This window comes from Ictalurus punctatus, chromosome 26, assembly GCF_001660625.3.
Source record: "Ictalurus punctatus breed USDA103 chromosome 26, Coco_2.0, whole genome shotgun sequence".
Taxonomy (NCBI): Eukaryota; Metazoa; Chordata; class Actinopteri; order Siluriformes; family Ictaluridae; genus Ictalurus; species Ictalurus punctatus.
This window is the reverse complement of record NC_030441.2, coordinates 19,204,415-19,217,923: the sequence shown is the minus strand read 5'-3', so window position 1 is coordinate 19,217,923 and position 13,509 is coordinate 19,204,415. Positions and strand designations below refer to the sequence as shown.

Sequence of the window (13,509 nt, the reverse complement as noted above, 5' to 3'; positions counted from 1 at the left end):
AATCAGTCTAATCGAACACCAAAGTACAAACTAATATTTAAAAAAAAACAAAAAAAAAAAAACACACAGCTGTTTATTTATGTTAATTATATGGTTCTGTGTCACCAATAGCAGAGTCAAATACTGTAACATTTATATATATATATATATAAATGTTACAGTATTTGACTGTGTTTTCACACTGTGTTTTCATTATGATCAGCATATATATATATATATATATATATATATATATATATATATATATATATATATATGCTGATCATAATGAAAGCACAGTGTGTTTTAATGTATTTACACAAATCAAAACTGACTACTCGAGTCATTCAGGTATAAATAAATAAATATATATATATATATATATATATATATATATATATATATATATATATATATATATATATATATATATATATATATATATATATATTAGAGGGAAATATTCCATAATTAATCTATATACAGTGGGGCTTTTCTATATTTCTGCATTAATATGACCTAAAACATATTCAGACCTAAAAGCAGACCACACAAACCCATTTAAATAAAAATGAGACAGAATATTATACTCTGTCATTTATTTACTGAGGAAAATAATCCAATATTACATGTAATACCCTCTCAGCTCCAGCGCTGTGAGTCTGCCTCTGCCTCTGCCCTCTGACCCCAGCTTCCTGACATGCTGGTGAATGCAAAGAAAAGAATTTCACTGCATATGTGATCAATAAAGACTCATTATTAAAATGTGCTTCAGTGCTTCTTCAGTTCTTCCAGAGTAATAGTTGTGAGAGGGTAAAGAGTTAATAGATAGATCCTTTAATAGATCTGTGCTCTGACTCTAACTGGAAATGTAATGCACACTTGATGTCATCACTGAGGCCACATTTACACGAATGTATTTTAGCATAAAAGAAGAAGGAAATGGTGCAGTCTGTTGCAAAAGAGCACTTTTGAGCAGAGGAGATCATTCAAGCATGAAGCTGCAGAGGAAATGCTAACTTTAACAGGAAAATGCAAATAACTTCATCACAGTCGAAAAAGCAGCTCTGAAACTTTCTGCTTCGGTGCTGATCTTTCTCTGCTTCAGCGCTAATGGCAACAATAATCTTTTAAGAGTATGTTTAATATTTTGAGCGTGTTTATTTTGAGATTTAATTTTGCATGAGTAGGGGTAAAAAAATTCTGGTGTGTTTTCTCTCTTCCTTGGTCTGAGCATTTTCTCCTTTTCAGAAGACGTGACTGCTCCAGCAAAAAGAGGAAGCAAAATTGTGTGTTTATGCAAAACAACAGCATCTTAACCCTCAAACACACTTTCTCTCACGCTTTGTTTTATTCCCTATCTAGCTGTTGGACTTGGAGGGTCGAGTGCGCGCGGTAAGAAAAAAACAGTTGAATGTATTTTATATGTAATTTACCGTTAGTCTACGTCACTCATTATATCTATATTTCCTGAACGTAGACAGGCTCAGTGTTTATTTTATTTTCAATGTACGTGCCATTTCTTTTGCTAACTTTGCTACACTTAGCTATCAGTGCTGGGAAATATGGAGAAATAATATCAACATCGTTATAAATCATGTCTGATATATTGTGGTGGTGATTGTAAAAAATGCACCTTTCTGATTTCTGCCACCCCATACACACACACACACACACACACACACACACACACACACACACACACACACACACACACACACACACATACAATTTTCAGTGTTAAATTATTTCTCAAATATTTTATGTTATAAATGGATAGAACTGTTTGGGTTTTTGTTTTTGTTTTTTTTTGCTGACAGTTTATTATAAACCTGTTTATATTGTGACACATATTGTATACCTTTAAATTTCTTCAAGTCCTATGATATTATTGAGATATTTGTTCTGCTATGGGAGTAATTTTGTCTTGTATAGTTTAATATGTTCCTGCTTTAATACACACACATCTGCTTTGTTAATTATTTAATGAGTTGAATCAGGTGTAGAGGTCCAAAGTTCTAAATGTGTGTGTAAGAAGCATCAGTATGCATAAGGAAATCAACATTTATCACACATGCACATACGTTGATCAATCCTAGACTTTATGAACTGCTCTGATTGTGCACAACCATATTCATTTGCATAATTAACCACCCCCAAATCACCATATACAGTAAACCACTTCCTCTTTAAAAGCCTAGTTACCTGCTCATGGGACTGCTTGCTGTGGAGAATGTCAAAAGGTCTACGAAGACAAACTTTCCGACTGTTGCACACAGAATTGACTCAGTGATGTTCTGCACAATGAAAGAATTATGAGTTCCACCTGGACCACGTTCAGGAAACTCAGCTGTGCATCACCACTTACCTGTACAGTAACGGAGTCATGGCCGTTTATGTTCACGTACGTGAATTTCTAAGAACTGGGCAATTGTATGACTACATGTGTGCAATTCAGGTGTGGCTCATATCAATGGGCTAGCAGGGCTAAGCCCCCAAGGTAACAATAAATAAATACATACATATAAGGTTTTGTTTTTTTGGCAACCATATTGTCTTATTTGCAGTTAAAATATTTTAAAGAGGGTTATTTTGGATTTTATTTTTTTAAACCGAGCACAATAGCGCCACTAGCGGTCATGAGAAAAACACACAGAACTATATCAAGTGATACCGTGGGTTAACCGTAAGCGCTGTAGATTCACACAGCCAATCAGTAACAGTCTTGGCGGGTAAATACACAGAGTGACACGCCCACTACATTTGAGCTTTATTAGAGATAGTATATTTCAGTTTCAATGACGTGTTTTAGACTGAATGTGAACAAAGTGGATTATTTACTCTATTGGCATTACATTTACAGTGTTTTACAAAAACAATTTACAGATGATGATGATGATGATGATTATTGCTGTTGTTATTATTATTATTATTATTATTATTATTATTATTATTATTATTATTATTATTTTATCAAGAGACATCAGTAGCCTATATAATATACTGGTCAACCCTAATAGTTTAACTGTTGAGTTATTGATAGATTTTAGCCCTGCCATTTAATATCACTACTAGCTGCCACTGGTGCATCAGACACTTTTTATTTATGAGACAATTGGCTGCCAATATTGCTGTTAACACTTATTTATATCTACACTACACAATAGTTTGCAGTCCATGTCCTGTGTATTTATTGTCCTTGCGATGGTGTTAAAATCCTTCATTATTGTTTTTTTTTTTTTTTTTTTCGGCTACAATGTTTGGAAAAGTAAAGCACTGCAGCGTGACTGATATGAATACATGTGTTTTGTTGGCCTCTCTAAAAGTAGGGTGAGTTGCTGAGATTCCTGCACAAGCTGTGCAGCTATGCATCTAAATCACTCTTTTGATGCACCTTCTGTATGGTTTTACTTTACATTTCATCTGTCACCTGCATCGTGTCCACCAAAGTCAGTAGTTCCTCTGGTCGTTATGCTGATGTGATTACGTGCGATGGAGCTTGTCATAATCAGTTTAGAGTAATTACACTTTCCTACCACTAGGGGTTCTTGTCAGGAGTGGTTCGAAATGTACTGTACAGACATCCTCATGCACAAGAATAAGGTACACATGCAAGGTGTAAAATGATGATAGTTTAAAGACCCCTGGTTTTTACAATATGCATGACTCCTGTATTCTATTTAACACATGTTTGGAAAATCTCTCCTTCAAATATCAGATTCTGATATGTAAATTATGACAATTCACTTAATATGCAAATTAATGCACAACAGTTAGTGAATTCATCAGTGAATTCATGCACAGGTTTTCATGCTTGTAGTATTACAGATAAACTGGAAAGTGTAAACTCCTCTGTCATGAAGATGTTGGAAAACATAAAGTTAAAGCTTTACCTCTGAAAGTTACGAAGCGCTGACACTGGAGACTCCTTCCATAAATAAACCTCTCCTCATGTATCATTTTGTCTAAAGAAAGTCAGTTTAACCATTTAATAGCTTCTATTGTGATTTTGTTACTTGGTGTAATGTTATTTTATGATTTTATTTGCATCTAGAATCTTTACTGGAGAATGATGCCTTTTAAAACGACTTCTCTGCTTTGTCTGATCTTTCTCCTCATGATCACGGGTGAGTCAAACGTTTACTTTATCACAGTCGCACACACTGGACACAATAAAAACACATTTAACCACCAATATTTGAACAATGTCTGAACAATTTCTCAAAAGTCCAATCAGTGGACATCAGGGTTTTTTTTTTAGTTTTTATTTTATTTTATTTTATTATTTCTATATTAAAAACTCACTTACTGCTGTATTCAGATTTGATGACTTAAGTCTAAACATTATGTCAGTATTCACACAGGGAAAAGTTCCATGTATTTGGGTGAAGCAGCTGGTTAAATGGATTGTCAGGGCTCCCTATTCAATTTCACATGTTCAGTAGTGTGTAGACCACGACTTTAAACACACTTTTAAACCTTAAAATAATCAGTGATAGAAAATACTAACCAAAGAAGGAGATAGAATGTTGTCTTTGCTGTGAAATATATGATATCACATTAAAGCAGGAGAGAATTTTAAAATGAAAATACATTAAAAAAAACAACAAAAAAAAACACTAACACAATCGTATAATAATGAGAAAACGGCATTGAAATAAAACTAATAAGAATCTAGTATATTGTCAATATTGTTGCGTGAATAGTCCTAATTGTAATTATCACATAAATCAATGCAAATTTGTTAATATTTACATCATGCTCCACACTCATTATTCAGCAACACATAAAATACTGTAGCATTTGACTAAGATATCCTCCAAGGTCTGAGAAAATAAAAAATAAAACTTTTGGTGGACTTAAAAAAGTATTATATTCTTAATTAATTAATAGTGTTATATTGATGTATTTAATATTGGCCCTGAATGGCATTCTGTATTGTGTTTGAGTGTATTTAAAGCTAAAGCATACATTTCAGCATGATATATTGTGGTTATAATACACTGTCAGACAGTGGTGCTAAGTTCAAGGTAAGAATCAAGAGTAACTACTGTAATTTCTATATTTATAAAGGACCTAAATTTGTGAAATAGACAAAAGGTATTTTATATGCCTGTGAAAACTTGAATTCCAGGATACAGAAATACTGTGGTTACTAAACGGTGTCTGTCAGTGACACTGGACTTAAAATATAAAATAGTGTGAATAGTGGATCATGATGCAGATGCACAGTTTGAATATTAATTCCACATTACGAGTCCTGAGTTCAGAACACACTGCTATGTCCAGATCCTGCACACAATTTTCTTCCAGTGGTAAAGAATTGTTTATATTTCTCCAACCCGGAGTTCCAGAGGAGAGGAGTGAAGCTGTAAGATAACTCAGTGTTTTATGGGGCTCAGGATAATGACCTCTAATCACCTCTTTCATGTGTCATGTTTCAGGAGCTCTTGGGAATGAATGGAGTGTGACATACAGCAAACTAAATCTCTGTGCTTTAAAAGGATCTACAGTGTTTATGAACGTCACGTACACACACCCAACATATCTTACAGTGACGAACAGGTTTTGGTTAATAAACGCAGTTCAGGGTAAAGAACCGACTGATCTGCGTAATGAATCAGGTTACTCAGACAGAGTGGAGTATTTAGGAGATGAACAGAAACACTTCTCCCTCAGACTGAGTGACGTGAAGAAATCAGATGAACAAAAGTACTGGTTCAGAATCATAACAAATGAAGAAAAAGAAAGATACCAGGGTGAACCTGGAGTTACACTCACTGTTACAGGTAAATAAAATCATCTTATTTTTTATGTGCATTTGCCCCAAAAAGTATTCGGACAATTAAGCCACATTTACAATTTTATGACATTTCTTTTTCTTCAATAAATTTCACACTTAGTATTTTCACTGCATTAGAAAATAACATCAAATCAAATGGCATTTATTTTAAAGATGCCACAAGTTCACTTTTCAAGCAAGACACGTTCCAAAAACTATGTTTAGAAATATTAAAATAATGTACTGTTATATAATTATATAATATAGATATACTGTTCATAATTAGACAAAAAGTATGTGGAAACTCAACAGTAGCTTCATTCGACAGTTACAGTGGTATAGTGTTTGTATACTGTAGTTTCATCCTTTGATTTGATTTGCAGAACGTCTTGACAATGTCTGCGCCTGAAATTAAGCAGTTCCTGTAACTGTTGTGGTGGATTTCTTTTCTAAGTTTTAACCAACAAAACTATTAGTTCCTCCACAATAGAGCCTGAACAATGCGTTCGTTTCTTCTTCATTGCATCATCCATGGATGCTCTATAGAGTTTAGGTCAGGGATCTGGGAAGTGTTTTTTAAAAAGTCTGCTGGTGCTTCGGATCATCATCCTGCTGAAATATACACTTCTATATCTTTAGCAGTTTCTTTGCTGATTTCTACAAATTCATAATGCCAACAATGAACACAAACTCACCAACACCACTGTAGGTTCCCTTAATGCAGTTTGGTTGGAATTAGTCTCCTGGCTTTCTCCACACAAACACTCTACCATCAGATCCATCCAAGTTCCATTAGGATTCGTCTGAAAAATAAGACGGTTCTCAGAGGCCGCTGTCTTTCTGTGCATGTTCTTTGTGAATTTCACTCTTGCTTTCTTATTCTTGAGGCTGATTAATGGTTTCTGTTGCATTTTTCTCCCTCTTTATTCATTCTCATTGATGCTGTTTTGAGTAGTTGGTGCACTAAGTTGTGTCTGAACCATTGAGATCTGAAACAATCTTTGCTGCTGTTTCACATCTGCTTTTCTTGATTTTATTCAGATTTATCCTGTCCAGTTTGCTGGTGGTATTTTTGGGTCTGCCTGTATGTTGTCTGGTTTCACTCATAAGTCCTTCCTCTTTGAGCTTAAAGCTGATCCAAGCAAATTTATAGTGGATGTACAGTATGTAGTCAGTTACCTTTAATTTCATAAACACGCCCCTAGCAGAGTAACACGGTGCGGTTCATCATATTACTATGAGGGACTCATTTCATTATATGGATTGTTTGTGACAACCAGAATAATATTAAGTGTCTAAATACTTTTGTTTTGTATCTATTATTTTTAAATTTGTAAACATATCTGTTTTTGGGAAAATTTGTTCTTGAAAATTGTGCTTGTGATTTTCGTTCATTAAAATAAATGGCATTTGGCTTGAAATGTTGTTTTCTAATGCAGTGAAATTGCTTATATTTTTGTAAGTGGGGCTTCAGTATTCAAGTACTTATTCCGGCCACTGTATATCCCTCAGGTCATAACCTCTCTTCACACAGAGGAGTGTCAGAGTTTTATACTAGATTAATTAATGTTCTTACTGAAATAGGTTTCAGAGGTTTGTACCTGATTAATGAGAGTCTCTGAAACATTCATACTGGATTATGGCAATGTATACCAAGTGTTGTCTCAGATTGATCTGATAAAATAGCGACTATTCTCCTGAGTTGAGAAGGTTATTAACACTGAATATAAAACTGAAATGATTATCATTAGATAGAAAAACACTGTGAGAGACCAGAGTTTAACAGTAGACACTTTACTGTCTTCAGGACAGCTTTCCTGATTGAATGTTTCTCTCGGTGTGTAAGATCTTCAGGTGATCGCTCCTGCAGAAGTGACAGAGGGACAATCAGTCGTTCTGATCTGTAAAACCAACTGCAGTCTGACTGATCCAACATTCATCTGGTACAAAAACAGACGTGATTTAACCACAAACACCCCCAAGAGCAATGAACTCCACCTGCAGCCGGTCAGCAGTGAGGATGCAGGCAGTTATAGCTGTGCTGTAAGAGGATATGAACATCTCCCCTCTCCTGCTCAAACCCTCAGAGTCAGATGTGAGCTTTATTTACCTTCTTATATATATTTTATAACTCCATGGTTAAAAAAACAAACAAACAAAAAAAAACACATTGATGTAAATACATAAATAAAATAAGAAGTAAGGAAGGGGGCAAATTTATTTCAATGACTGACTGATTCATAAAAATAAAAAATAAAATAAAATAAAATAACAGACAAGGTAATCAGAGTTGAATTGCTTTACCATAAGCTGAAGAGCTAGCTTATTTGCTTATTTAATTTATCAGGTCTTTCATCAGATCCATGCAATGTTTTTTCCACCATCCCTCAATATCCTCTGCCTTTGTATTCATCTAACGCTTCTGAGGGGGTGAGAAGTTTGGTGCGGGTGGTGGTTATCTGCCTCAGCTGAAGATTGGTGGTTAGATATTGGAGACCTGTCCGATCCCCATGACTAAGAGGCTGTTGGCTTTAGTCACACCATTCGTGCTGTGCACTTACCCATGTGTTTACCACAGCAGTCAGGAGGAGCTAGATGTTAGGGTTGCTGGGAGAGGGCATGCATTGATGATTTACCTTTAACTAGTAGGAGATGTGCAGTTCTGCTGGAGTAGCAGCTGCTGACCACATTGTTGTGTCCACGTGGAGGGTGCAGTATACACCGATCAGCCATAACATTAAAACTACTGACTGACAGGTGAAGTGAATAACATTGATTATGTTGTTACAATTGCACCTTGTAAGGGGTGGGATATACTAAGTGAGCAGTCAGTTCTCGAAGTTGATGTGCTGTAAGCAGGAAAAATGGGCAAGCGTGAGGATCTGAGCGGTTTCGACAAGGGCCAAATTGTGATGGCTCAATGACTGGGTCAGAGCATCTCCAAAACAGCAGGTCTTTTGAGGGTGTTCCCGGTATGCAGTGGTTAGTACCTAGCAAAAGGGGTCCAAGGAAGGACAACCGGTGAACCAGCAAGAGGGTCATGGTCACCAAAGGCTCACTGATGCACGTGGGGAGCGAAGGGTCATGCTTGATAAGGTCCCGTAAGGTCCAGATCATAGAGCATCCCAGACAGTTCCCAGAACAAATGATCCTTTGGACGCAATGTGTCTTCTGACTACATGTAAAAATTAGAAATAAAATAGCATAACCCCCTCCACCATCCCTATCCTATACCTTTGATAGAAGCCACACATAATGTTGAAAATAAGTGGTGAGAAGTGCTGAAAATAGTTAAAAATCTTCAAGTACTGATGGAAGATAGTAAAGGAAAAAAACATTGAGTATGGTCATAAACTGCTCTCCTCCCTCGTATAATGGAACTCTCTAGATTCTCCAAAGAACGTCTTAGTGTCCATCAGGTCCTCTGGTGAAATAGTGGAGGGCAGTTCAGTGACTCTGACCTGCAGCAGTGATGCTAACCCACCTGTGAAGAACTACACCTGGTTTAAGGGGACAACATCAGTAGGAAAAGGAAATACCTACAACATCTCCAAGATCAGTTCTGAGGACAGTGGAGAGTACAAGTGCAACTGCAGTAATGAAGTCGGACATCAGGACTCCATCAGTGTAACTCTGAATGTTCTATGTAAGTTAAAGCTGAAGATCTCCTCACAGTTAATAAAATAAAAAAAAACTATCATAGAAACAAGTTTCAGTTTCCTACCCATTTTAGATGCTCCAAAGAACGTCTCAGTGTCCCTCAGCTCCTCTGGTGAAATAGTGGAGGGCAGTTCAGTGACTCTGACCTGCAGAAGTGATGCTAACCCACCTGTGGAGAACTACACCTGGTTTAAGGAGAAAGAATCGTCACCTGTAGGATCTGGACAGAGTTACGGAGCACTACAGAGTGGACAGTACTACTGCGAGGCTCAGAATAAACACGGCTCTGAGAGATCAGCTGCAGTGTCCGTCACTTTAAACAGTAAGAGCGATGATGTAAATCTATAAATCAGAATCACACTGATGAATATTTAATACTTATTCATTATCACATCATCGTCCACACAGGGGTTCAGAGCTTAGGTGTGTACGCAGGTGTTGGGGCTGTTGTGTTTGTGTGTGTTTGTCTCATCATCACCTTCCTGTTTATCAGGTAAGAAAATACAAGTTTGTTTGTTTTTGTTTACCACATTGAGTCAGATTTTTTTTTTTTTTTACAGAATTGTCTGTTGTTTCACTGTATGTGTCTGTGTGTGAACAGTTTACTAGTAAACATTCCTATTTTAACTGCATGAGTTTATGCATGTTTAGTGTTTGCTGGGACAGCACTAATGTATTTAACATATTTCCTTCAATGTTGATTATTTCTTAAATGTTTTTTTCAACAGGAAAAATAAAAGAATTGTGTCAACAGTTAACCAAAGTTTAAAACAGGTAAATAAATGTACAGATAATTGTTGAGTTGTGTATTTATATTGCTATTTAAACACTACACTGTGTTGCTCTTATAGTAAAATAATCAGTTACTGTTACCATATTGACGTTTATTATTTTCTGGTAACAGTATGTCCCCAAGTGTTTTATTCCACATATACCAATTTACCAACAATCACATTTTAATAAAGATAATGTCAAACTAATCTATCCATTTACAGTACATGTAATGTTGTAAAAAAAATAAATTATTATTATTATTTCTTATTCTCTCTTGCATTAGTTCACCACTAGCCTCTTCATGCTAAGATATTTAATTCAGCAAAGCATTCTCACAGACTCATCTCTCCTGAAGACTTTCCTGTGTCTGAAATCTTTACCTCTGACTGTAGCAAAGCCCTGATACTGCATAACGGATTAGAATGAGTGCATTTGTGACCTTCTGACCAATCACAATACAGAATTCAACAGTGCTGCAGTATAAAGTCAGATGTCCTGCATGTTCACTCCTCTGTCTCTGTGATGTCATGTTCTCCCACCTCAGGAAAATCTTTACGCCAATGTAGCAGTGACAAATCCTATCAACTCTGTATCTGATTCAGCCTCGGCCAATCAGGATGAAGTTCTGTATGCCAGCATTGTACACCAGAGTGCCGTTGACCCCTGGAATGCTGAGAGTTCTGCTGTGAAAGCTTCTGCCTCTGAGGATGAGGAGGTTCAGTACTCTAGTGTCAGATTCACTCGCAAAGGTGCTGACTACAGGTGAGAGGAGCAGGTCTGTTTCCTCCACTCTAACAGAGCTGGAAATTATCTTCTGCTGGATCTTACTGTGATCATTTACTCTCTTTCTGTAGGCCTTCCAATGCTGAGGATCCCACTGTGATCTACAGCAGAGTGAAATAAACAACATTCACCCATTTATTCAACATCACCACAACTTCCAGCTGGTCATAGTGGAACGCTTCTAGAAACTTTGATTGATAATTTGTAAATGAAGCTGGGTTTACACGGTGTGATTTCGGCAGTGCTTTAAGAGCGCTCATACTGCCAGACCAGTGGCACTTAATCATCCGCTGGTGAGCGTGTGGCATTATGTGTTGTAAGACCACCGATCTCAGCTCACAACCAAACAGTTCTTTTACAGTGTGTACGTTTTTTCTGTGTCAGCAAAATCAGGCTGAATATCATACAGTGTAAAGCCATCTTTAAACCTTCTGATGTCTTCTGGACACTTGCTGGATAAAAACCACAATATCTCAAATCATGACAAGTTTAAACAACACTGGAGAATATTGGATAAGTGAAAATATTTATCAGGGTTAAACTGTTAGCTGCCATTCACAGTTTAGATATATAAAGGTGACTCACCCTAGCTCAGAATCCAGGTTAAAGACCATTAAAATTCCAGAGAGGAGCTTTAATCCAAATAGCTTTCTTCTAAAGCATGAATATTCAATAAAATTTTGTAAAGGTCCAATTTAATAAAATTCCTTCTGGTCTGTAAAAGCCACCAACATGATGGAATAGTGGCAACTGTTACCTGCAACATACTATATGATGATAACTGTTTTTGTTGAGTTCATTTCACTCAGCCATGTGTAAAGAACTACATATATTTATAGAGAGTTCTGCTTCTGAAACTTTCATTGTCTAATACATTCATACAGTATTAAATAAAAATATGTTTTGTTATGAATTGCAAAGTTTTTCCTGTCACATCATCCTAAACGTATACTGATGAAATATTCAGTATTACAGTATTTCATTCAGTATTTAACTGAGTTATCTTTACTTGTGGTTTATTTTAGCTATACTATTCTCTGTAACTGCAGTGTTTGTGCTTTCAGTGTCGAGTGTGTTTATCTTGAATAATCTTCTACACACTCACACCTGTGTGATGTAGGTGACACACACCTCTGAGTGATGAACGGAGGAATTAAAAATAGGACTGAAATGTGAGATTAATAGGTGTTTCTCATTTCTTATTCATACAACCTCGTTTGCTTTCCTTGTTTCCTTTCCTTGCATCTTAGCTCCACCCCTTTAGGATGTGAGAGAAGGATGCAAGGATGAGATGCGAGGAGAGAGGAATCACAGTAAGCCGAATGGACTCAAGCGTCACATCAAAGCGACGTCAATTAATGATGGCTGTGCTCACCGGAGGACCTCACAGCGCTTCAGCGATCTGCCGTTATGTTGTTGGGAGTTTGGTTAATAACAACATTCTTAATAAAGCAAAATGCACTGATAGTATGGGAAATATCTGGGTTATATAATGTGACAAATTTTAAAGTCAGGAAAGAAGGACAACAGAGGCAGGCTTAACACTCCGGTTCTTTATTGCGTTCTTTCCGAGATCACTGTTCTGTTTGCAATTTTTGACACAAAATTTTACACTCTTCCTTGCTCTTGGCGTCTCTCTCTCTCTCTCTGCACGTGCCTTTCCCTTTTTTATCCTCGCCTAACTGCAACAGAGAATATCCATTAGTAAACATTCCCCACAGGTGTGCACTGCTTAACTCTTGACTTCTCCTGCTCCACTCTCCATTCACAAATCAGCGCTCGTCCACGCCCCCACCTCCACAAAATCCCACCGCCCGACTCAGGCCTGCCGTCTGGGCCAAAATAAATGGGAGAGAGAAGTTAGAAGCATGCAGAAGTGGTCCGCAACACTTTGCCGCTTTTACCTGCATGATATGCCTGTTGGTATGGCTTAGTCCACTGGACCGGGTCTGGTGCCCACTTTTTAGTGAGATCAATCAACGAGCTGGTGACTATAATAATTAGGCACGGACCTCCCAGAAACCCTCACCTCCTTTTTGGTCTTGGGTCTTGTACAGGTCGCAATCGCTGCGGTTTTATTAATTTGGTAAATAGTAAATGGCACACTTATATAGCGTTTTTATCCAAGAATGGGTGAATGAGACACTGTGTCTCATTCACCCATTCACACACACTCACACACCAATGGTAGCAGAGCTGACATGCAAGGCGCTAACTTGCCATCGGGAGCAACTTGGGGTTCAGTGTCTTGCCCAAGGACACTGAGTGGAGTCATGTGGGTCGGGAATCGAACCGCCAACCCTTCAATTAGTGGACAACCCACTCTACCACCTGATACACAGCCGCCCGCTTTGGGGTGCATCTGCACCCATGACCTAAGTGGAAGCCCAGATACTGTACTGCCACCTGTCCAATCGTGCACTTCTTCGAGTTCACCATGAGCCCGGCCCACCTCAGCGAACTCAGGACCACTCGTAAATGCTGCATGTGTTGCGGCCAATCATGACTATAGATAATAATATCATCTAAAT

General features: G+C 37.2%; 1 protein-coding gene across 1 annotated transcript in view; it reads left to right on the top strand.

The window, feature by feature from the left end:
- Window positions 1-1,268: 1,268 nt before the first annotated feature.
- The window catches only part of LOC108258743 (titin), a 32,588-nt gene continuing 20,347 nt past the window's right edge, over window positions 1,269-13,509 (top strand). Inside the window, exons 1-9 of the mRNA XM_017457613.3 lie at window positions 1,269-1,374; window positions 4,034-4,106; window positions 5,424-5,768; window positions 7,608-7,856; window positions 9,150-9,407; window positions 9,495-9,743; window positions 9,830-9,914; window positions 10,150-10,195; window positions 10,740-10,957. Of these exons, the coding sequence (XP_017313102.2) occupies window positions 4,049-4,106; window positions 5,424-5,768; window positions 7,608-7,856; window positions 9,150-9,407; window positions 9,495-9,743; window positions 9,830-9,914; window positions 10,150-10,195; window positions 10,740-10,957 (1,508 nt within the window). The 5' untranslated portion in view covers window positions 1,269-1,374; window positions 4,034-4,048. The remainder of the gene's footprint in view (window positions 1,375-4,033; window positions 4,107-5,423; window positions 5,769-7,607; window positions 7,857-9,149; window positions 9,408-9,494; window positions 9,744-9,829; window positions 9,915-10,149; window positions 10,196-10,739; window positions 10,958-13,509) is intronic.